The 24,884-nt window shown below is 41.7% G+C and overlaps 1 protein-coding gene across 2 annotated transcripts; it reads right to left on the minus strand.

The window, feature by feature from the left end:
* Nucleotides 1–838: 838 nt before the first annotated feature.
* Nucleotides 839–24,389, minus strand: ahctf1 (AT hook containing transcription factor 1). 2 transcript variants are annotated; one of them, XM_040125442.1, is made up of 40 exons: nucleotides 24,276–24,389; nucleotides 21,694–21,820; nucleotides 20,558–20,708; nucleotides 20,227–20,329; nucleotides 19,394–19,574; nucleotides 18,916–19,123; nucleotides 18,582–18,698; nucleotides 18,365–18,449; nucleotides 18,068–18,218; nucleotides 17,628–17,760; nucleotides 17,169–17,350; nucleotides 16,881–16,942; nucleotides 16,604–16,732; nucleotides 16,308–16,398; nucleotides 15,975–16,064; nucleotides 15,452–15,592; nucleotides 15,000–15,104; nucleotides 14,576–14,672; nucleotides 14,118–14,241; nucleotides 13,929–13,985; nucleotides 13,288–13,434; nucleotides 12,820–13,010; nucleotides 12,484–12,628; nucleotides 12,209–12,340; nucleotides 11,880–12,027; nucleotides 11,605–11,755; nucleotides 11,395–11,502; nucleotides 10,581–10,725; nucleotides 10,135–10,350; nucleotides 7,701–8,370; nucleotides 7,299–7,487; nucleotides 6,727–6,832; nucleotides 6,485–6,606; nucleotides 6,050–6,372; nucleotides 3,966–5,813; nucleotides 3,340–3,583; nucleotides 2,973–3,149; nucleotides 2,800–2,888; nucleotides 2,238–2,326; nucleotides 839–1,998 (listed from the first exon to the last, which is right to left on the minus strand). In XM_040125442.1, the coding sequence occupies exons 2-40, from the start codon at nucleotides 21,812–21,814 to the stop codon at nucleotides 1,800–1,802; spliced, it is 7,767 nt and encodes a 2,588-aa protein (XP_039981376.1). In that variant the 5' UTR covers nucleotides 21,815–21,820; nucleotides 24,276–24,389; the 3' UTR covers nucleotides 839–1,799. The 2 variants fall into 2 exon arrangements, with proteins under 2 accessions (XP_039981376.1, XP_039981368.1); XM_040125434.1 differs by having other exon boundaries at nucleotides 3,340–3,613.
* Nucleotides 24,390–24,884: the final 495 nt, after the last annotated feature.

The raw sequence follows: 24,884 nt of genomic DNA on the forward strand, positions 1-24,884 counted from the left end.
CCTCACCGTCAGCAGGGAGGCTGAGTGATCAGCTCGCCCACACAGAGCACGGGAGAGCAAACTGTGTCGAGTTACACACTGTGACACGGACACATTCAAGGAAGAGTGACAGGGACAACTGTGTACACATTAGCCTGCTGGGAAATGCCTGAGCTTTACTGAAAACCTAATGGGAAACATTTAGTTTTCTTGCTGAAATGTGCATGTGACTATAAACACTTGAGTATAAACTAAAACAGACAATGATGTGTAGCAGACACTGCCTCAGACTATAATCAAATATTAACTAGTAGCATGACTATGGATTAGTTATTTATTAAGTTAAGATTATCAGAATTAAATATGGGAAGAAATAACATGCTTTTAATTTACTTTATTCCCCTGGTGATTTGTTAATGAAGTGGAGATAAGGCGAAAGTGAAACCAGCTTTGTCTACCATTTTAAATTATTGAGTAGAGGCAGTGCCCCGGGAAACAGGAGTCAAATTTATGCAGGTCTGTTACACGTGTTTACGACTACATTCATCTCAACATTTCGGCGACTTTCCCAAAAACAGCTATATTTCTGATATGAACCATAACTTGACCTGACACTTAAAAGGTTCCTTTTCAAACCGGACGCTAGTGGGGTTCGATGGATGTCGGATATCAGGATAAGGTCTCAGGTATTTGTGAAGGATAATTAGAGGCGTGTAGCTCCTTTCAAGTGGTTGGCTGCACACCTCAGGCAGAGAGAAAGAAAAAGAATTTGCGAGAGCCCCCCCCCATTAGTGCACATGCACATAAGAAACTGAATTGAAACAATCACTCAACACCAGAGGTAGAGAGGTATCCAAGCTTTGCCATATTTATCAAAGAGCATCATCAAAAATAAGACATTCTACATACATTCATCAGAAAATAGCCTATGTGTAAGATGGTGGTTGCCATAAATTTAATTAAACAAGCCTATTAACATGTCCCAAAACAAGTTTAACAACTCCAAACCGCTGTGCAATTCCATTTTCCCCCCTCTGTCACAATATACAACATCCCCATGACATACAAAAACAGTCCAATTCTGTTGGCAATAGTGTACAAGTCTGTGCCTCTTCCACAGAAAATCTACCAAATCAACTGAAATTTTAAGACTATGGCATAGGCAGTCTGATTAGATGATCAAATGCATTTGAAACACTTAAAACCTCAAAATGAACATAATTCTTTAGGATTTATTTATTAACTTTATTTAGAACATAGCAAAAGACTATATACAAATTTAGCAGTAGAAATGTTTCATCTCCACTGGGTTGGTTGCTTTTCTTCTTAAATAGAAAAAACAGCAGGCCTCGAAATCTTAAAAGTAAACAACAACCAAAAAAAAAAAAAAAAAGTTTAAAAGAGAATGTAAATAAAACCTCTTTATCCGAGGCAGGTTCAGTTCAGTCTCTGGTTTTAATAACGGGAACGTCTAAAAAACCCACACTGATTGCTTTCCCTTGTGCCATTCTGTGCCCAAAGAATTAAGCCGATTACAAGGAGTGTCACAAAATGGCAACAGTTACAATATCAAGTGAAATCAAGTTAGTACAAGCCGGACATGTAAACCCCAAAAATATAGTCCTCTCGTTGCTTTTTTTTTTTTATTGTCCAACAGGGAAGTCAATATACAAAGACAACTGCAGCGCTGTGAGGCATTTGAGGAAACAGAACCATTTTGAGTTTAGGCATACGCTTTTATTTGACAGCTTCTAACCAAGTTGGTTCAGATCTTGAGGTGGCTGTCTGAGGTTCACTGGTTAAAACCACCACCAACCTCCTTATAGTTTCTTCCTCCGGGTGACGGGTTTTGTGAAAACACTGTCCATTATGCGTTTGCGTCGAAGGTTCATGCTTGAGGTCGGGGCCTCCGCTTCTTTAATCCTCTTCTGCCTCCGCGGGAGCGGATCAGCGGGGCTGGGCAGAGGTGAGATCAGGTCCACCTCTGTTATGGGGGGTGGCTCCGAAATGCCTTTGGATCTGGAGATGGAGAAAGTACAAGGAAGAAATGAAGGGAAAATATCTCAAAAAGCTTGTGAGAGTGTAAACTGTGATTAAGGCAAATAAAGGTCTTAGAAAGTGTTTTGTTTAAAGTTAGCTAAAATTCTTATTTGTAAAAACTAAGCAGTCCTTAGTAGTGGCTTCCATGTGGGATGTATTTTTATTTATTTATTTATTTTATTTTTTTTAAATGGAAAAAAAAAAAAAAAAAGTCTTACTTTGCTGTTCGTTTGCCTGTTTTTCTGGTTTTAGAAACACCTGCTGCTTTCTCCGCTTCCACATGATCTTCTTCCGACACAACTGCATCCTGGAAAAAAGAAAAAGGCGATGTCTTTTTTCAAAAGAGCTCTCATTTATTATTTCTCCCTCATAATCAACGTGATTGTTGATTATTGATGCAGATTTTTTTTTTTTTTTTTTAAATTAAGCTATAATCCTGTAGATATGACTTCTGGCCTTTCAGAGCAGTTGAGAGGCTCTTCCGTGCTGTATGCTGTGTCAAATATCCTTTTTCAAATGCAAAACAAAGTAATTTCAAAAATGACGATTGCCACACTGCAACTGATTTGCATACAGTTAGCTAGTATCACACCACAGTGGACTTAGTCAAAATTAGTTTTAACATAAGAATACAGTATTAATTTAAAAGTATCATTCTTGAGCAAGAATCGATTAAAAATGAACCCACAGGATTGCATGTTTGAAGAACTGACCTACAGACTAATTGTGTTCAGATTCGTCCACACTAAAAGTGTGAACCTCATAAGCAGAGGCACCCACCTGAGGAGCAACACCTTTTACTCTTCTCCTGCTGCGTGTGGCAGGCGCTGAGGACTCTTCACTTGGGCCAGGAGACTGTGCTCTGTGGCCTGACACACAGACACAACACAGGGTTACAATCATCATGGACAAATGGATGGACAGACATATGGGTAAACGGATACTCAGCTCACCTCTTGTTCTTCTTCGTGAGGGGGAGTAGATGAACGAATGCTCTCCTGGACTAGAATTGTCCTCTTCGGGTTCAGGGAGCAGGGCGTCTTCGACGGGAGGCAGCGAGTGAGCCTCCTCCGCTGACAACTTCGTACTCCTCTTGCTGGCTCTAACCATCTTTGAAACAACTACTCCTCCTGTAATTTAACAAAGAAGCTCATTTAAAACATCTGCATCCACAGATTTTCAACTCTGTATTTTACTATATAGCAGACCGCCCACAGAATGTCACCCACACCAAAGCAGTTCTTATTCTGTCATTTTTTATTTTGATTTTTATTAAACACAGTTCTATTTTCAGTCCAAAGGCAGAGGCTTCGTACATACCTTCCTGCTTCTCTTCCTCATCCTGGAGTCTCTTGATGAGGGCGTCTGCGACTGGGGTTTCAGAATCCACCTCCAGTGGAGAGTCCAGTAAGGGAAGATCTTCCTCAGGGTGGTCCCAGAGTTTGCTCCTGGTGGGTCGACGGGAGTTGGTGCGACTAGCGTTGCTGTTTAGTTCAGACTCCAGCAGATCTTCACTTTCTTTTATGTTTTCAGTAATCGTCTCTCGTCTCGTCTTTTTTGCACTCTGAGGAAGTGATACAGGAACCAGTTTCACCTGGGAGTGTTAAATGTCATCAATGATCAACAATGGATGGATCTGCTTTTCCAAAATGTAACAGGGAATAATGTATGACACATGCATGACAGTCTCTTGTAAAAAATGAAAATTACATTATGAGGTAAAAGCATAATATGGAATGTCCTCTCTCAAACATCATGAAGATAAAAGTCACTTGACAGTTTAACATCAAACAAAAGTAGCTCAATATGTGTCAGCGACAGATGATGGTGAATGAGATGATCTTTGTAGCTTTACATTGTTGGTGTGTTAATGAGGTAAACTTTCAGCCTTTTTGACGTCAATATATTTTTCTTTTTTTAAAAACCAAAAACATTTCAATCCTTACCTGTGGATAAGCATTTAATGTAATCCGATTGGACTGTCGAGTCGTCCTGCCAGGGCTGGAAAGTTGCTGTTTTTTGTTCCTTTCCTCCTCCTGCAGGGCCGGCTGAGTCTCTGACGGTTCCGTATTCATCTTCCTGGAGCTGCGTTTGACAGGGGGATCAAAGACTTCGTCCTGTTCCTTCTCCCCTGTCAAGATCTCTAACGGCGTTGACTCCACCTCGCTGCTGTTCAAAATCCTTCGGCTGGACCTCCTCGGAGCGTTTCTCTGAGCGGTCCCGCGTTTGGCCGGTGTGGGAGTAGTGGAGCTTGTTCGTCGACCGACTTTTATGTGTGTGACCTCCTGCTCTTGGTCCTCCTTCTCCTCCTCCTCCTCCTCTTTGATTTCACCCTCTGTGGCTGCAGACACCTCCTCACTGCCAGTCTGGGTCCTTTGGCTGGTCCTTGTTGAAGTGGCCCTCGGGAACACCCGTCGTCTGGCTGGAGAAGAGGCCTTGGAGGTTGATGCAACTGTGGTATTGTTATTCACGGCCTCTCCCTCCTCAACCTCGTCTTTAGGAGGCTCTGACGCAGCTTTGCGGGCACTTCTTCGAGGTGTGCTGGCTTGGACTTTGATTTCTTTGTTCTGTTTACTTTTTCTGGGTGTACGACTAAGTGAGGCAGGGACCTCCAGAGTGCTCGTCTCTGCCTCATCTACTTTCACACTTTCCTCTGGCTCCTCTGCTTCCTCCAGGAGAGGAGATATAAAAGTAACGGCCCTCCTACCTCTCGTGGCCCTCCGCGTTGGGGTGGACGGAGCCTTCTTCCTCTGAGAACTGGGGGTTTCTGGAACAGCCTGTTCCTCTGGCTCGCTATTTGAGCTCAAGACCTGCTTCACAGGTGTCTCTTCAACATTTTTATCTTTTCTCGGTCTTCCCCTAGTCCTCCTTTTTGTTTCTTTGTCTTTCGTGATTTCTTCTGCCTTATCCTCCTCTGTATCTGCTAAGACACTGCGGTCCTGCAGCTGCTCCTCTATAGCAGGCATCGTCTCTACACTGGGTACAATCTCTGTGTCTATATTAAAGGGCCCATTCTCTTCAGGGTCTTCATGGTCCTCAGCAGGGGCTGGTTTATCCTCCTCCTCTCCCATGTCCTCATCCACCGCATCTTCCTTTGCCGCAGAGTCTTCGGCATCCACAGCTGCTGGGAGTTCTCCCACTGGAGTTGGCGCAGAAAGAGCTGCAGGTTCATGATCTTCGGCCAGCGTTACTAACTCAGAATCCTTCTGCTTATTAACATCTGCTGTCTCCTGGTTTGTCCCGGTGTTTTCAGTCTGTTGGTCAGTTTGGAGTTTTACAGGTTCTGATTCCATCAGTCCATCTATTTCAATTTGATCCAGGCTGTCCTTCTCTGTCCTCAGGTCATCTTGTGAAACGTCTCCGGACAGGGGAATATACTGGTCATCTGTGCCCAAGAGAATAACCTCAGGTTTGGCCACAAGCTCCTCACTCGCCTCCTCTACTGGAGACTCGGTGGAAAAATTGAAGGACTGCAGGTCATTGTCCATAGGTAACATGTCAGCCTCTTTATCCGCATCCTCTTCCATATCCAGCATAAGAGAGAAGCCGCTGTGGGTTTCAGTCCTTGGGTCATCTGGCACAACCGTTTGCTGAATCTCAGGAAGACACAGCTGAGCACCATCGACCAGACCGTGCTGTCCCTCCACAAGCTCTAGGGGTACCAGGAGAGTGGTAGAGGGTTTGAGCTCCATGTATGATGATCCTTGCTGTTCATTCTCCTCTGCCTCAATCCCTCCTTCATCAGCCCCGAGTCTAACCATCAGCACCTCACCCTCCATGTCCTCTTCGACCATCTGTGAAAGAGCAAACACAGCAAGGTTATTTGTTGATTTTTTTTTTTGGCAATTAATCGACGAATCAAGTTTACAATACAATAAAGAACAAAGAAAAATAGCAAATCCTAACATTAAAGAATCTGGAATCAGAATTTTTGGCATTTTTCCTGAAATAAAAGATTTAATTAGTTATTACAACCATTGCAAATTACTATAATCAAGTCATCTAATCATCTCAGCTCTATGTTGGTTACCTTCATCTCTGCATTGGGTGTGATTAGAGAGAACTCAGCAGCCGCCTGCTCTGACAAACTTGGCAGGAAGTGTGTGTGTTCTGGTTGGACAAAGACTGAACTGGGTTGGAGGGGTGGCAGCCTGCCATTGCCCTGTAATTCCTCAATGATCTCCACCTCACTATCAGAGTCCTCCTCCTCCTCCTCCTCCTCCTCTTCTTCCTCTTCTTCCTCCTCGTCGTCCTCGTCCTCAACCTGATCAGACTCCTCCTCCTCATCATCATCTTCTTCTTCCTCAGACACAGGGCTAGAAAGTTCTTCACTATCGTTTACACTCACAACAGCTATGAGATAAAAAAAACAAAGACATTTACAGGCGTGTGAGAAAATGTGTCAGAGTAAAATTGCACTGTAACATCAGGATTTTAATGTGCACGGGTATACAGTCTTCCTCACAGTGGGAGTCTGTGCCAGTTGGCTCGGAGGATGTCTCAGAGGAGTTAGATTTCTCGCTGGTGAAATCTGGGGGAGCTTCAGCAGTTGCCTGCTCCTCCTCTTCAACCTCACCTAGTGACTCACTGGGAGAAAAGAGGGTGATAGGCTATTTGTAACTTGCCACAAACAAAACAATTAGAAGAAGCTGAAAACATTTTCAGATCTTCAAATCGGATGATTACATTTGCAGAAAAGGTACATACCTGTTGAATGACATCTGCAGCCGTGATGCATTGTGGATTCCTGTGCGGGTGAGCGGAGGAGACAGATCGCTGCCAAACAGATGTTGCTGCACAAACTCTGTCAGATCTGCTGGCAAACAACGCAAAAACAAAATTATCATTGTTTTTTTTCCTCCACGTGCATGTAACAGTAACCAAACCACCGCCAGTACCATGTCAATGTCAACCAAACCGCTAACAACAGCATGTGAATTCATTATTGCAAATAACACAACAGGAAACTGAAACCCACATCTTTACCATTTCACTCGCTCAAGTACTTCTGATATTACAGAAGAGTGTAAATCTTAGTATAAAGTCAATCATTATAACCTTTGTATGGTTGGGTATACGTTTTATCCTATACTAATAGAGCTCAACAGAAACTATGTGTACTCACAGTACCAAGAAAGATTTGTTTTCTGAATTTGCTTGTAAATTGTACCATTTCCCCATAATTTTGTCTATATGTTGAATCACAACAGTCTTGTCTAATGTGAGCTGGTGATATCTTGGTACTTTTAACAGTATAAATGCATCATCTAAGGATGGACCTGTTGATTGATCCAGATCCTCCTCTGGTTCGTTTGTGGGTTCAGTGGCTCCAGACGGTTTCAGATGCTCAGTGAACTCTGTGGATTCAGTAGCCTTCGACTGAACGTCCTGTTCAGTGGCTTTTGCCGGTTCATCCTGAGATTCGACTCTAGCACCAGAATCTGTGCTCTCGGTTACCTGGTTACAAACTACGGGCATACAAAATATTTTAAGAGATGTTTCAGAGAAGTGTGGCAAAACACATGAATATTTTCAACACCTTTAATATCTGACAATTTTAAATACCAGAGCATAGGACATGTCTTTGGATTTTGGTGCTGTGCAGTACTGGTGTGAAGAAACCCCACCTCTAATAATAAGTCATAGAAAAACAAATAGAGCAAATTCTCCAAATGAATTACCTTGACTGTGACTAGGTTTCTCCTCATGGTCAAGAGTTGCAGCATCGTCTTGTTTGATACTTGACTCAATATCCTGTTCGTCCTCCTTTTCAGACTGAACTTCATTTTCAGCCTCCTGTTCAAGACCAATCTCCATCATGTCTTCAAATTTTTCACCTTCCTTCACCTCCTCTTCTTCCTTCTCTCTACTCTCTGATGTCAAGACAGGGATTTGCTCAGTGGTTGGTGAGGGCTTTTCCTCTGGTTCTTCCTTTTCGGTTAGGGCTTTGATGTTCAAAGTCACTACCTCCTCATCTTTCTCTGTGGCTGTGTGCCCCTCCTCTATATCCTGGTCTATTGATAGAGGTGCATCATAGTAATCTAGGGTGGTGTCTGTTGACCGGACAGATGTCTGACTGGTGTCAAAGCTCAGGCTAAGTCGTGCTTTCATTGCATCTGACGGTCTGCTTTCTGCAGCGACTTCATGGATGGAGGAGGACTCGCTCTCTGTGCACCTCAGCTGTGGTGAGGGAATACCACCCTCGGGAGGCAAGAACGTCATGTGAGGCTGCTCCCGTTCCTCATCTCTATCGTCTTCCTCCTCAGCAGGCTGTGAGGACCAGGTTTTACCTGTAGCCTTGGTCAGCGCGGAGCCTCTGGTCAACAAGCTAATCTCACTATCTGCTGCCATCTAGAGAGGAAAACAGTTCCAAAGAGGATTGGAAGACACGTTTTACTATAAAGAGAAAATCAGCTGAACTAAGATGAAGAAAAAGAACACTGCAGCTCAAACTACCATGAGCTGGAATGAGCTAGAAACATAAAACCTGGCCCAATAACTGGAAATGATGTGAAAATGCATCCCAAGAAACATTAGCCCAATCAGACAGATGGTGGTGCTGTAATTAAGGCCTGAAAACGCAATTTTGGAAAGGCTACGCCACTCAGACCATAAATCCGATTGGCTTGAAATTTGGCACACAAGTCCAGCTCAATGTACTCTACATAAAGCCTCTTGGACCATAAAAGTCCACCTTGAGGTTTTTTTTTTGTTGCTAATTTGCATAATGTGAAAAACAATCAAGTGACAACAACTTCTTTGATTTTTACTATATCAACACCAAATTTGGTATACAGCACTGCAGGACTGGGCTACACAATCCGTACTATAAACGGGCAAGAAATCGGTCAAGAAACATGGCCGCCATCAATCAAACAATGTCGCCAAGGGCGGGACTTAGCAAGAAATTGGCCATAACGCATTAACGATTTGTTCAATCATCATAAATCTTTGTAGATATTTTCAGTCCATGTTTGGGAATAGGCCTATCCAAACATTTTGAGCCTGACCAATAGAGGGCACCAAAAATGCCATAAATATGTACCTAAAAACTTGGTGGACAGAATTTCACCAATTTTGGTTCACATGCTCTGGGGACAAGTATTAATCAAAATCTAAAGTGCTATATTGATTAATGAATGTGGGTGTGGCCTATTCATCTATATCTGCCATCTTATGCCGTCGCTCAAAAGTAAAACTGTGAAAGGCTGCCCCAGCCCCACACCATGAGTCCAAATGACTTGAAATTGAAAATACATGCTTGCCATAAATAAAAAAACTTTGCTAAGGGCTTAGAAGGAAATTAGCCATAACTCAAGTTGTCTTAGAGCAATCCTGAGTAAGCTCAGTAGAGACATCCGGCACTGAGTCCTTAACATACACACCAATACGCTTAATCCTTAAGTTATAAACTCATGAAAATAACAAAAGATCAGACATATCACACAACTTGGACCAATTGTAACTGAGATAAGGCAAAAAATGGCTTATTATCATAACAGCTACTTCCGTTGCATTACCCTTTATCTCTTCTCATAAGCCTGTCATTAACCCCCAGTCAAAGTATTTAATTTTGCTAATTCTTTTTGGAGGAAAATATTAATAAACAGTGCTGAAGTTGATTGTTTACATCAATGAGGTCTTCAATGCATGTACTATATGGTGGACAAGACTGAATGAATTTAGATTTTTTTTCTTTATACATTGTGATTGGTCTCGCTCCGTCTTTAAACAGAATGAAACTAGCTGAAATGACTTTCCTCTGCTCTGTCAAGCCTGAAACTTGATCGTTGCTGCTTGCGGCTTAAATTTTAGGCAATGAGCTGCTCTTTTGACTTAAGAAAGGTTAGATCCCACAAATGATATAGCTTGCCGCTATATCTACATTGTGCATAATATGCGGTATTAGTAAATTACATTCTCTGAAATATCAACACACACACACACACACACAAAAAAAGTAGTAACTACACTTCTTCTACGATGCCAGGCTAAAAACCATCAGATGAGCTGCCACCTTGCAGAAGGCGATATTGAGTTTTTTTGTGTTGTTGTTTGCGTGATAGGTGGCCTCTCAGCGTAAACACACCACTCCTCTCTGGTATTTGGTCTTACCCCATTGGTCCATCTGATGCCTTTCTCTGGTTCAGGGGATTCCGCCTCTTCGATGAAGGTGATGCGGCTCTCTTTGCTGCGAAGCGGAGGGGTGATGGAGCGCCCTGGAGAAGCAGAAGGGGTGGCGACGGGTGTCGGCCTCAGGCTGCTGCGGAGGATGGACTGGGGAATGAAGGCTGAGAACTCTGGGCCAGAGGCAGCCAAGGCCCGAGCTCGCTGAGAGGACAAAACAAACGTAAAGTATAGGTAAAAAATACCTAAATGCCTCAAAAATACAAAGCCAATTATTAAGAAAATAAACTATATATAAACAACATTTATAAATATAAAGTATATACAGATTTGACTTCTTTGGATATTTGAACAGGTTCAATTGTCAATCGAATACCAACTTTTTTTGATGACTTCAAAACAAATAGAAAAAAAATCCACATTTGTCTACTCACCTTGACGACCAGTGGTGTTTGCAGTAGACTGAGTTCAGGGGCTTTGCTGAAGCTCTTTGGAGAAACCCAGGAGCTGGGAGGTCTGGGGGGGCTGAGAAGAGGCTGAGGGCTCTGACAGGAGGGGTGAACCACCAAGTCCATCAGCCTAGGTCACGTTAAAGGAGGAAGGAATGCACAGCATGCATGATTTTAAAATCCAGTCTTAGCAAAACTGGGTCGTGCATTCATGTAGCATTTTTTGGAAAATGAATATTAACATTCGAGTATTTGTTGAGAGTTTATACAGCCAATAACTTAACAGAATATTAAGTTAAAATATGGTTAATTTTTTATTTAAAAAAAAAAAAAAAATTCACATGCATAGTTTTTCAAGTTAATTATTTCATACACCTAACACATATAATGTATAGGATAAAAATTTCATTTCCCAGTCCCATAATATGACTTAACAGAGTTTGTCAATGTGAGATGTCTCTAAATATAACAGTATATCAGTGCTGTGGATATTTGACTTTTTGACCCTTTAAGAAGTGCCTCACTCTGATGCTCAACTAAATTTAATTATTTTAGAATCAATTACTCAAGTTTCTGGTTCAGAAAACTATTTTAATATATAATTATATGATATGGAAGATACAATTGCTCTCATTCTGAAGGCAGGTAATGGTAAATGTGTCCACATTCAAAAACACTGATTAAACTGCCTTGTACCAGAAGACCAAAAATAGTGAGTTATTAAGGAAATGTTTCCTTTTATGTTAAAAATGAATACATATGGTACGCTTCACTTTCACAGGAGCTCTTCCGAAAGTACCTTGACTTTCGTTTGGAGGTCATGGTGATAGGAGTTCCCAGGAAGGGATCAGGAAGGGCTGAAGATGAGGGCCTGGAGCTCGGGCTCTGAATATCAACTGCCCTGGGGCTGGCAGAAACAAATTTTAAAAAAAAGATTAGAAAACAATAAATAAATCAGAATAATAAAAATCAATACCTTTGAGATGCAATTTTGGTATCTTGTGCTCACTTCTTGGCTGGGGAGGACTGTGGTGTTGCTCCTTTGCCTAACCACACCTCCTCAATCTTGGTCAGGACATTGTTGATAAATCCAGCCCTGGACATCACCTTCTCACTGGCAGAGCGCTTGGTGATAGTTGAAAGTGGCTGCGGACGAGAAACTGGAACACAGTGGTTTGAGAAGCTTGTTTTAACATTTGACATACTTTTTCCCCACTGTGAAGACATGTTACCATGGGGGTAAATTGTAATGATAGAGTGAATTCAAGCTGAGCACCACCTTACCTTCTCTGTGGATGGTGTAGGGGTGCTGGTAGGGCTTGGCTCTCTCCATTGCCAGTTTCCTCTGGACTCTGGGCAAAACTTTGCCATACTGATCCAATATCGAGTTCCTGGTATTGGATCGTTCTTTAAGCTTTGGGTCTCGCTCGTTCTAGGAACAAAAATGAAAGACAATGTGATCATTCATCTTATGGGATTCAAGCATCTTCTCTCTATATACTTACATGGCCATAGAATTCTGAACTCTTAAATATCGTAAAGTTCACATACTTTATATTAAGATAATGCAGTGATAATTGGTGTAATACTTTGAATGTGTGTGTCAAACATACCACCAGATTCAGTGTAAGGCTGTGGTTAAGCTGCAGAGCAGGTATATAGTTGGCCTGCTGAAGGTAATGAACCATTAGTAATTCTCTGTTTTGGAGACCCCCTGTACCCTGGAGAAACTTCTCCAAACATTCCTGAAAAACAAAACCCAAAATCTGTGAGTTTTAGGCATTGACTTTATATTCCAAAGACAGAGAAAGATTAAGAAAGATTAATCTTCAAGCAGAATAATGAAGAGTTTCGGTATTTAAAAAATAAGCAGCAATCTCTCTCCTACCTGTTCAGTTTGACCCAGGGGCAGTTTCAGCAGCTCCTTGATGAGGCCCAGCTCCTGGCAGCTCTCGTACAGGAAGCCTAGCAGCTCAACCATGTTAAGGCGATTAGAGTGCTGCCGAAGTAAGGACCACGCTTCTATGAGACACCTGGAAAAAGTGCACACAGGCTGGTTAATAAAGGTAAGGTAAGACGTGATAGGCTGGCATTGGATTGCCATTATTTGTGTTTCCTGAAACAAAAAGCCCTTTTTCTTGTCGATGTTTCGCAGTTTCAAAACTTCAACATTGTTGTCAGGTTTTACTGAGTGTACGCTAACGTCCTCTCCCATTACTCTTACCTGTTGTGTAGCAGTACAGACAGGCAGAGTTTGGCCTGGGAGGTGGAGGAAATCGGGGGCTTCGTAGCGTGAAAATATCGTAGTGCCACTGGGTGTTGGCCCTGGCACATGAGAGCTTGCAGGACACGCTCGTGCTGCCACTCAAACTGACACTGAGAGGCAGCTGGATGGAGGAGCTGCTCAAATGAACTCTGATCAGAACAAAGAGTAAAAAAAATTCCATTTAAAAAGAGCTAAAAGCTAACATAGGGACAGCATCGTAAAAAGGAGACAGAAGAGGCTGTAAAAGTTGTGTTTAGAATTATCATCAATATTTCCCTGTAAATACTGATATTAATATGCACATACGAATCTTCCATTGACCTTTAAACACAATAAAGCTCTTTTGCCTTGCAAAACCTCTGTGGTATCCAAATTTACATCTTAGGGAAAATAAAAAGTCGTTCAATTGTGTAAATGAGTAAGTACCTGGTGGTCATGATGGTCCAGCAGCCAGAGGCCTTGTACTAGTTTCACCAGTCCAATAGGGATAGCAAAAGCTGTGGGGAAAGACTTCACTGACGCTCCCTCCTTATTGGGGAAGGAGTACATGACATCCAGCAACAAGTAAATCACCTGAGACAACAGGTCAAGGCTGATACAAACAGTAGGCTTAGTTTAGTCTAGCTGTGTCCTAGGAAGGTTTATGATTTCCTGTCACAATAAAATGAAAATAAATTTAAAAATAAATAAACCTCACATTTTGAACCCTAACTACGGAATACCAAATTTTAAAATAACTAATCCAACAATAGACACAAGGTATACATTTCAATATATTCTCTAATATGTTACAAACTATCAAAACTGCACAAATAAAACTCACAGCAATGGATGCCTGCTGGATAAATGGAATAAAAGCACAAATAAATTATTTCCAAATCGGGAATCTGCTGAATAGCTTTGTTTCACATGATAAAATTATTGAAAAGAAGTTGTTGTTACATTTATTATTATATATAATTTCAAAACCCCGAAACGTCTCTTTTCTTTGCTGTTTCTCAATACTGCATGCAAGGCTGACTTGGGTATAACTTCGGAAATGAGTATTATTATATCATAAAGGATACAATTGCATGTTTGGCAGCTTCATCAATATTCTCCAGCAGATAAATGTCCAACAAGGCCTGTGGATCAAAGATACACAATTAATGTCCAGTTCCTTAAAAGGGTGTAACAGTAGATGTAAACTCAGTTTGACATAAATTGAAATGTACAGAATAAGTCAAATTCAAAATATATATTTTGTAAATGCTTACATGCAATGTAGGTGGTGGATACTGCCCTGTCCCACCCTCATCTCTTTTCCATAGGTTGGTCAAGCGTTCACCACACTGGCCAACCAAACCGTCAATCATCAGGCAGTCTGCACACCACTTGCCCCTGAAAAGGCAACAGGAGAGAGTCAGCATTAGTTAACTTAATGCAATTTCATCAGTTCAAGATGTGCTACACAAAAGACTTGTTTGGGGTCTTCTACTGGTTATAACATTACATAAGACAAAACCTCCAAAAGTACAACAGAGAAGAAAAAAAAAAAATACCCTGACTAGATTACAAACATGACAATTTTAAGTGAAAACTGAGGAAACTGAGATGGGCATTTGTTATTCTAACTTTTTATAGACCCTGCTACTGATTAAACAGTAATTAAGACAATATGAAAATCTTTCATAGCTGCAGCCCTGGATTTGGGATGGATGCACAGAGTACTGACTTAGCTAGCCTGGTGAGCTCCTCTCTGCGTATAGTATAATAGTTGCTGATGGCTGCATGGGTGTAGAAAGGCCTGGAGATCTGGAGTGCGTTGTCATCTGGTGGGGAGGGCAGTTAAAACCAGTATAGAGAGAGAAAAAAAAATGAAACTGAATACAGAGGTATGCAAAAGTTCTGCCACACGGTGATTCAGAAATGTTCCCCCATTCTGCAGTGCAGGATCGTTCCGGTTAAAGAATATTTAATATTAATTATATATTAATATTTATTTATTTAATGTCATCTCATATTTCGTATAATATTAAAACTGCTTCAAACCTTTCCCCCCCCCCACAGATTTAGAAAATGTTTTTTGTGATATTGCTGGTATGGTTTCCTGTGGATGAATTTCCATGTCAATTGTGTTTGTGCAAGCACCACTTTACCTGATCCCTCAGGCAGTAAGCCAGTGCGACAGAACCAGAGGACCACCTGAGCGTACTTGGAAATCAGACTGGACACTATGTTCTTGTTTATCAGCCCCACCAGACCTACACAACGAAAAATGTAACCAGAACTTTTCAATAACGAAAAACGACTCAAAACAACACAACAGCTTCTCAGTTGCTAGACAGGGCTAACCACTGGACAGTGCATTATAACTAAAAGTATATCCAGCCATGAAAGGTGTTAGGGGCTAGATATTATCATTTTACTGACATCAAAACTCAGTAAAGAAGAAGACGATGACGAAGAAGAAAAAACACTGAGTGTTTCATTACAGTTTAGTACAAAAGGGAAATAAATCACAGCATATTTGTGTTGGGTGAATTGGTTTCACTAACATCACAGGGAAATACAGCACTGGTGGCTGTGATTCTATCCGTGGACACTACACCTTTTTGTGTGAGCTCCTGAGCTTCGCTGAGTAGACAGTGGAAGATGGTACTGAGGTTACCCAGCAGTCTCTGGCTGTGCTGTAGCAGCTGCAAGGTCTGAGGGTCTGTGAAGTTGGATGAGCTGTCAAACAGCGGTGCGCCTACGAACCAAACACACACAAAGCAACAGATACATAAATGTATACACTGAAACCAACCTTACAAACAGCATAGAAACTGGGTGTTTCCGAGGAGCAATTTATATCACTTAAGTCATGAATAATTTACATTATCCACAAACTGGGAGTGGTTACATTAAAGTGCTAAATATAATGTCTGTACAGATGTCCAGCTATAGACAACTGATCATATTTACATAGAATTAGTATTAATATAATAAGATTACCTCACAAACTAAAATTTGTTCAATGTCAAGAAGAAACTAACATTTTTAGTCTTGTTCAAACTTCAAAATGAAGAGAGATCTAACAAATAAACAACAACAACAACAACAACAACAACAACAAAAACATTAAAACATACAAATGCCATCCAGCTCCTCCTTGGTCTGGACTACTTTGTTCCAGGCCCAATCCAGGATGTAGCGCAGGTTAAGTGCAGAGCCTGGCTGTTCTGTTGAAGAAGAACAGAATTTGAGGAATTTAGGGCTGACTGCAGGGCTGGTGGCTGTGGCATGTGTGTGGTGGAGCACAGTACAGATTTAAGGTCGTATGTGTATGTATGTGTGAGATAAAGCCAATGAAAACAACACTGAGTGAAGGTCTTCACCACATACCTGCCAGCATGGGTGCAAAAGGGTTTGGGTGAGCATTTTGAGAAACATTTTGACAGTTATTTCCGAGCATGACTCCTCACCTTCTGCAGTCCACTGCTTGATACAGCCAGTGATCAGTCCCAAGGAGCTGGTCTCCACTGCTGTGGACAAGATGGCATCCAGCTGTTCCTCCTGAAGGCCAACATCAAGTTGCATGTGAAAATTACTATCAACACTTCAGAATGAGTATTTTATTTAATTCTGTGTATGGTTTTGCATCACATGAAAGATTTTCTTTAATGTGAACTAAAAGAGGAAGTACAAAAGCATCAAGAACAGGTTTCATGGGTGTGTGCCCAAGAGGTTCTGCAGACCGAGTTGTAAGCCAAGTGTGTACCTGTGAGAGACTGGAGGCCTGGGTGTCAGCCAGGCGAGATGAGATAAGGCCAGACATGAGGCAGCGAGAATAGCTAGTGGAGATGATGTCACTGGAACAAGGAGCAGCTTTCTTCAAAAAGCTCAGGGTCTGGTTTTAATGACAACGGCGTGGTGTAAAAGAAGCCTACTTTTCATTCACATGGCCACTTCTTATAATTAGCATTTGGATTAAATGCCATAAAATAAATGACAAGGTGAAAGTTTGTATAATAGAAAAATGAACACAAGAAACTTGCCTCTTTCTGATACCCAGAGCAGGTTAGGTGCACAATTCCAGAGCTGAGCAAGCAGGTAGCATCTGTAACATAAAAGGGGAAAAAAGAAGCACAAAGTCTATCAACCTTTTTAGTAAATTCATATTTCAACTACAAACTCAGGCATATCTGCACAAGCAAATTGCTAAACAATACAAAGAGGCAACGGAAATACACAAAGCCTGGAAAAAAATTACACAGACCTGGGAGATAATACAATATAACCTTACATCAAGATGGTGGTACGGTACCTACAGTGCCTATACTTACCAAAGTTGTATGTGGTGGGGTTAAAGTACTGTTCTGGTGGGGGGCAGGTGAAGGGCAGGCCCCTGCTCAGGCTGCGGTCGTGTACCACCACGTCCAGGAGGGCATGTGGAGACACCATCTGCACCACTGGGTCCAGAGACCACACTGCCAGGTAGGGACAATTTTGCAGCGACTCCCCCATTCTGACAACAACACACCAGTGCAGGTGAAGTGCAGTGTCACAGTAAAGAGAGCAGTAATCCCAGGACAACAGGACGCAGTGAGTTTTTTGTTTTTGTTTTTGTTTAATAAATATCAGACAAACAACATCCCTAACATGGGTTTCATATTAGCCCCCTTGTTTTGGATACATTAAGTTTAACCTTAATATGAATAATAATTTTAACTATAGAAATGGCATGTTTCTCTTTAAATTGTAGAAGTCTCTTAAACAGTTGCAAAATCAGTTCACCACTGCACCTTAAAGAGTCTGGCATTTGAGCATGGTACCAACGGTTGATGTCAAAAACCCCGATGTAGGTAGATGGGTTTCCCTGTCCGTAGGCCTTGACTTGCCAGCTGAAGATAGACACACTGGTGTCTGGAGATGCAACTGAAAATGGGAAGAGATGTGATTGACGTGATGAAGAAAATAAAAGGCAGGTAAGAATTAAGAGAGCAAGTAGATACAGTACAGAAAAAGAGACAAAAAGTGTGACTGTTCTTCATTATGCAGTAGTTTTAGTCAGAACACACAATGGTGTGGTATCGTTTTAAGATTCCTTTTCACTACTATGATAACACTGAAAATGTCAAAGCACAAAGCATTCAAATTGGAGTAAAAATGCCGAGAACCTGCACAAATCGGCTCCCTACATGCTCATATCTTCCACGGGTAGTCTCAGGAGAAGCAGGCTAACCTTCGTTCATGCTGTCATCCCTGTCAGGATGGGGCCTGAATTTCTCAATGGTCTGGCAACTCAGCAGGCGGGTGTTAGTGGTCTGGGCCCTGAGAGGGAAAGCTGTGCCACTCAACTCCTGACAGTAACGTTCCTCACAGTACTCCAAACCCTGAGTGCCAGAAAAAACAAGGAGGGAGGAGAATAAATCAAGGAAGGTAACGATACATTACATTTGCAGAGACTGACCAAGGACCCCCATTGTAAGGATTCATTTATCCAAGAAAATATTGTCATAATCTTGTATGCACTAAAGACCTCATAGAGGATCTTCCCAGAAGACAGACACTTCCTTTCACTGAAGGCCAGCTGAAGCAGGCGGAGGCTGACCGTATCTCCCTCGCTGCATGAGATCGAGAAGAGGTAGAGGAAAAATATGAGCTTGGAGAACAAACAAACAAAACAAACATAAAAAAACCAAAACAAAAAAAACAATTTGGGTTTCGGTAAGTTGCTTGATATATGTAAGACTTACAGGTCCTGAGAAGACTGGACAGCCCAGAGGTAGCAGCAGTTCCTGGGGTCATTCTCTGGCTCCTGGAAGGTGAAGGCATACACAGCCACCCCACCAGCCTCTAACTGGGAGTGATATCTATGCATGGACAATCAAATAAAAATGTTTACACATAAAGTGATATGAAGAACATTTACATTATACTATAGCTGCCTATGAATTCCAAAAAAAGCACACACTTGTAATTACTTTCTACTCTCTTCCCACTGGCTACCCAGGATTGAAACCCACCATCCTCCCTGTCCATCTTCCCCCTTTCACAAAGCATGGAGTCAGAAGAAAAACAAAGACTCACTCTTTCTTAAGAGTCTTCATGTTCCACAACTGTAAGTATCCATCAGAAAATCCCACTGCCAGCTGGTTGGTCCTGGAGATGTGCTGCAGAGCTGTGACTCCAACTCCGCTGGGCCCATTCAGTTGGAGACAAAGATGTCTGCCCTCTCTTGTGCTGACTTCTCTAAGCCTGGGGATCTCTGCGGGAGATTTGGTCACTACCTGCAGGTCTGGGAACAGAAGGTAAATATAAAAAAAACAGACTCCTTTACTAATTTACTAAAGGGGGGGGGGTGTCTACAATCGAGGCGTAGGCGTCTATGTGTAACCATTTTATCCCAAAGCTCGTTGCCAAAACATATGATATGCAGAATAGAGGAAACTGACGATTGCTCCTCTTCCAAATAAGGTTTGTAAGGGTCAGAAGAAAGACAAAGAGAACACGCAGACAATCAGGCAAACGCCTATACAGCCAACGCATCCTCAAACATGCTCCTCACCTGAAGCCTCCAGTTCACTTTGGCTGCAGGACAGGTCATCAAGACAGAGGTCCACCAGCAGAACGTGACCGAGATCCGTTACTACGGCAGCAATGCCAAAGAACCAGCGCAAACTCTGGTGGAGATGCTGTGTCGAGGTGCTTGCGCCGCCATAACTCACTAACGGCTCAATGACTGTAATCTAGAAGAGAGAAAGACAGGCAATGTTCAGGTATTTCTGAACACTTATTGTAGTATGCAAAGATCGGCAAAATCTGTGGTGTGCTTTGCCAATGTCCTCAGATAAGGTTTTCAAAAAGTTGGGTCTAAATTTTAAAATGTGACTCTGAAACACTGCGGTACCACCACAGCTGATAATTGACTTTTCAAAAAACAGAAGTTTTAATATGTCAATCATCTCTATTTCTATACCTACTAACAAAAATCTACTAGTGTTAGGTATTTCAGAAGTAAATATTGCTCTTCAAGGAACAATGCCTATAGCAAAAACAGCAAGCTGACTGTTAGCTGATGATTTAAAAAAACAAAAAAAACAACCCACACACAATTACAGGCTGTGATTTCTACCAAATGAGGTGTCTTCTTATGTATTGACAGGGTGCCCAAATATTTGTATGAGGTTTTCTTGCTTACAATAAAAAGACACAATAGTTTTCTATATTCTAATAAAACAATTAGTGTTAGAAATGTTGCCTTAAACTAGTGATTTACCAATCAAGGATTTTAGCGTTTACATTCAAACCATACGACACTATTTATTGTTGCTTATTGACTGAACGCTTATCCTGCTGTGAGAGACTGGCTGTAAGGACCCTGGTGCACAGCCAACTCACCCTGCCTGGTATAACCACAGCTTTGACCACCCTTGACAGTCCCAAGTCATAGAGACACAACACACTGCCCTCTGCTTCCTCCAAGCCAACCAGCAATCCAGACCTAGAAAAATAAACAGTAAAGGAGTTAACATTTGATATTTCTCAAGCACAGTCACTAACATATTTAAAAATCTCTCTTTGTTACAAGATGTTAAAAAAACAACTCACGATTCTGACAGTTTCAATCACCACTCATCTTACATCTTATTGTTGTCACTTATTACAATCAACATTAAAGAGTGATAAACAGGTGAAGATAAAGAGATACATCGTGAAACAAAGCTCTGACCGTTTGAGCCAGCTGAAGTCCCTGGCAGCAAGGACATTGGGTGGATGTTCCCCTCCGCCACTGAAGCAGTACGCCGACAGCCGTTCTCCTGTCACTGCATGGACAACCTCGAGGTGGGGGCCGCAGGCCAGCCAGGCCAGGCCGCTGCGGCCTTCACACACAGAAGAGGAAATTTAAAGTTAGGAAGTTGTGATCCAAGGTGAAGGTCATCACGAAGCTGGGTTCATTTTTTTTTCCAATCATACACCAATATGGACCTTCAGCCAATTGTGCCAGCTGTTCTGAGGCTGAAACGTAGCCTTGTGATCATGTAAGTAAAGATTTATATATATATATATATATATATATATATATATATATATATATATATATATATATATATATATATATATATATATATATATATATATATATATATATACCAATCTTAAATCTTATATATATATATAATCTTATAATATAAAAAACAAGAACCATGCAGACAAATAGTTACATACAGATAAGAAATGCAAAAGTTGTTTTCCCATTTACTTGAAAGGGAAAGTGGTCTCAGACTTTTGGGCCCCACTGTATTTAATCAGTATGTAAGCATAGATGTGACAATTGAATCCAATCATTTAATGTTCACACTTTTGTTATTACCACCGCCAAGGAGGTTATGTTTTCACCCATGTCTGTTTGTTGGTTTATTTGTCAACAAAAAGTACTGAACAGATTTGTACCAAACTTGGTGGAGGGATGGGGCATGGACCAGGGAAGAACCCATTGAATTCTGGGGCAGATCTAGATCATTTACTACATTTTAACTAGGGAATTTAAAAAAATTTTTGTTCACTGTGTATTGGCAACAAAATTGATCCTAGATATTAGACTGAGACAAAAAAAAATGATGGTCAACAGATTTATTAAAATTTTCTTATTTTGGTTATTCTTAAATAACTTAAGATGCCTCAACTGTTCTGAAAGCTTTACAGAAAAATAATGAATAAAAAATGAGAGATGGTCCCCACCTGAGTGTTAGAATAGTTCAATGTTTTTATTTTCCTTATGAAAGAGTAGTGGAAAAGTGTTAATGAAGGATGGAAGAAAGAAAATATCAATATATAGAAATCACTGATCAGTAAAAATAGGCTTACCAACTGTGAACTTCCCATGAAGAACAGAGTCCAGACTGATCTCATCCTCCCCCAGAGCGTCCACAGTCACTCTTGGGAAAGGCAGCAGGCTGCTGGTGACTTGGGCAGTCAGGTCACGCATTGTTCACTGTATTAACAACACAAGACATACTGTATGTTAGTAACAGCAGTTAGTCCATTTACCCATCACTAGTAGGTCCCCCAAAACACTGCGGCATTATAGCTAAAGTTAAGTGGTCACAAATGTAAGTTTATTTTATAAATATCAACCTGCCCTAGATACCTTTCACTGATTAAACATCAATAAGTAACAGAAAAACGACAACCTGTGGAACACCCTTTCTGAACTCTTCCAACTCCATAAATCCACTTCAGGCTTTATGTGCTCGACCGGGTTTTACAGTACAAAAGAGGTCTTTCTTTCAAACCACAGTAGCACCCCCAGTTGTCAGGAAATGTGCTGTCAGCAAACTTGCTGACAACTGGGGCTACGACTGGGTTTGCTTTCTAATCAACAACAACACATGGCATACTGCTTCACATCTGTTAGCAGATGTGGGTTCTGAGCTCTGATCAGGTGCTGGAGTAAAGCACTATTCAGATCATTGGTCAGAGAACCCCACTGAAGTGACCTTTTTTATTCCTGCCTCCAGACTAAAGTACAATGGCAATAAATATTTCAATTGTAGGCACAGGACAACAATACTACTTTAATACTACTAATCAATTAGTTGACTGACTGAGCCGTTTTTTTCCATAATATTTTACTTTCCATACATCTTCAGCCAGAGATCCAGATATGGATAAAAGGTTACTTTTACACTGTCTGTGCCATCGGGGCCCCAAGAATTCAGAATGATCTGCCTGGTTAGCTTAAACTCGCAAAATCGGTATCATCTGAAAACATTTTAAAACTTTTTCGAAATAAATTTGCTTCATCATCATCATCGTCATCATCATGTTTTACCCCGTGTCGATGTCTACTTAGTTTTAATGTTATGTATTTACCGATCCTGACCCAAGTCTGTAAATGTTTATTCAGTGCCTCTGCATCGTTAGTGCACTAATGACCCAACAAGATCAAACTATCTCCCGCAGTACGGTATACACAGTAGTGCCAACTCAACCCGAATGGAAATATGCCCGTCAGTTCCACAGTGTGCAAAATTGGACACAATACTGCCCTCTGCGACCATCATGGAAAACACAGTGGATTCAAGTGAACTCCCGCGCAACGCGCCTGTCACTGCGCTGCCACATGCCATGGCTTGAGACGAAAAATGTAGATATATCTCATGACAGTTACAAACAAAACGAGCCCCATCTGTGCACTTAAACGCATCGCAGCCCTGCTGCAGACACAACGATGAGCGCAAGGGTTTTACAACAGCAAATAAGCTGATTAAATTCAAAAATGTAGCTTCACCAAATACAACGTCTAGCGCTCACGTGTCAGTATGTGCAGGGTTTGTATGTGACGACCCGTAACATTTGTAAGTCCCACAGCTTCTCACAACCCCGAACTACTTCCAAAAGACCAAAGGTATGAAACAAGATTGAGACTTTATAGAAATGTAAACGTCAGTTAGCTGATTAATGTTACCGCGTTCGTTAGCATCTGCAGAGCCAAGATTAGCTTCATGAGCTGAACTTGTTAGCGTTGAGCTAGCTTGACATAATGTAAACAAACAATTGATCGCTCTCTCTGAGCATTGTGGTGCAAAGTGCTGTTAAACACCGGCCACAGTAACGACAGATTTAAAAATATACTCATGTTATGTAGAGCAGAATAAGGGCTGGTGGCTGTCTAACACACTTTCCCCATTTACATTAGCAGGCTACCCAGTTAGCCTGCAAGGTCACGCAGGATTACAGTTTATCCGAGCTCACCGTTAAAGTTGAGCTAGCTAACCTCGCTAAAGGCGTACGTGAGCATTTGGGGAATAGCAGATAACAAATATTTCACGTTCGGTCTGCTGTTAGATTTTCAGATTTCTGCTACAACAAATGAACTACGAGATTGATTAACATTTAACCACAGAGATAGTTTATTCACCCGAGAATAACTAGTTAAAAGCAAAATCAGGGTGGCTAGCTAGACTAGCCTGAGGTTCGTTGATACTTTCGCTAACGTACAGCGATTGCTGGCGTTAGTGTGAACTTAGCTAAGTTCACCATTAACGCTGACAACCACGAGTTCCATTTTACCAGTGGCAATATCACAGTACACTACACGCTCTCTGTCGTCAGCAAGGAGCTTTCTCTTTACTTGAGTCTGTGAATTTAGCAAGGTAAAGGTAGTTTAGTGGTCTAGCTTTAGCTCCAACAGTGCAACCGTACTGTAGCCTGGCAATACGAAACTAGTTTGTAGCTACTGGCAACCTCACCGTACACTCGATCTTCGTCAAGTCAAGTTCTCACAGTAAAACATTTTTGTGATTTAGCCAGCATATCTGGGTTTACAGCGCTAGCCCTGTTAGCTCTCTGCCAACGGCGCTGGAAAACGTGATGCAATGTACCGCTAGCTGCTGCTGCTGCTGCTGCTGCTGCTGCTGCTGCTGCCACCGTTAATGGCACACTACCTGTCCGAGGATGTTGACGGCTTTATCGGTGCAACGAATGTTTTGTTTTCCTTGATGAATCTCCCGATTCTTTCTTTCCTGTGTCATAGTCCGCTCCTTTTCAAAGTACAACTCATGCGTGAAGCATGACCAGCACGAAATGCTCTGGATTTCAGGCGTCTACAGCGCAGAGCGCCACTTCCACGGTCGCAGACGGTTCCATCCGCGTCTTCTTCGCCGTCGTTGGCTCTGACAGAAGGGACTCAGTGGTGGCGTGCTGCTGCCCTCCTCTGTTGGGTGTAATTTCTGCTTAAACCACATTATCGTAGTTGTACTTCACCTGCTACCTCACTGCTCCTTTCCCACCAACCCTTGACGTCAGTGTAAAGAGGTGAGGGTGGACCTGCACCCATTTCCTTCTGGGTTATCGAAATCTTTGTTCAGAAGCAAACGTTATGGTGATGTCTATAGCCCTCTCACCCATTGCTGCACAGTTGGCTAGTATACAACTGGTTTACTTAATACATATAGTCTAATTTAAGTCTGTGATGTAGTTATTTGTGTAATGAACCTGTTTTGTTGTTGAAGCTCTAAAGAGAAACGTCAGTTTATGGAATAAAGTCCCTCAAA

This window comes from Xiphias gladius, chromosome 1, assembly GCF_016859285.1.
Source record: "Xiphias gladius isolate SHS-SW01 ecotype Sanya breed wild chromosome 1, ASM1685928v1, whole genome shotgun sequence".
NCBI classification, from domain to species: Eukaryota; Metazoa; Chordata; class Actinopteri; order Istiophoriformes; family Xiphiidae; genus Xiphias; species Xiphias gladius.

What these genes read in the sequence shown, in the direction of transcription:
- ahctf1 (XM_040125434.1), bottom strand. Translation starts at nt 21,814, where the DNA reads ATGCGTGACCTGACTGCCCAAGTCACCAGCAGCCTGCTGCCTTTCCCA. An exon ending in GCTCTGGGTATCAGAAAGAG is followed by an intron (nt 16,733 to 16,880) that starts GCAAGTTTCTTG and finishes CATTAAAACCAG; the next exon opens with ACCCTGAGCTTTTTGAAGAA. An exon ending in GAAACCTAGTCACAGTCAAG is followed by an intron (nt 7,488 to 7,700) that starts GTAATTCATTTG and finishes GTATGCCCGTAG; the next exon opens with TTTGTAACCAGGTAACCGAG.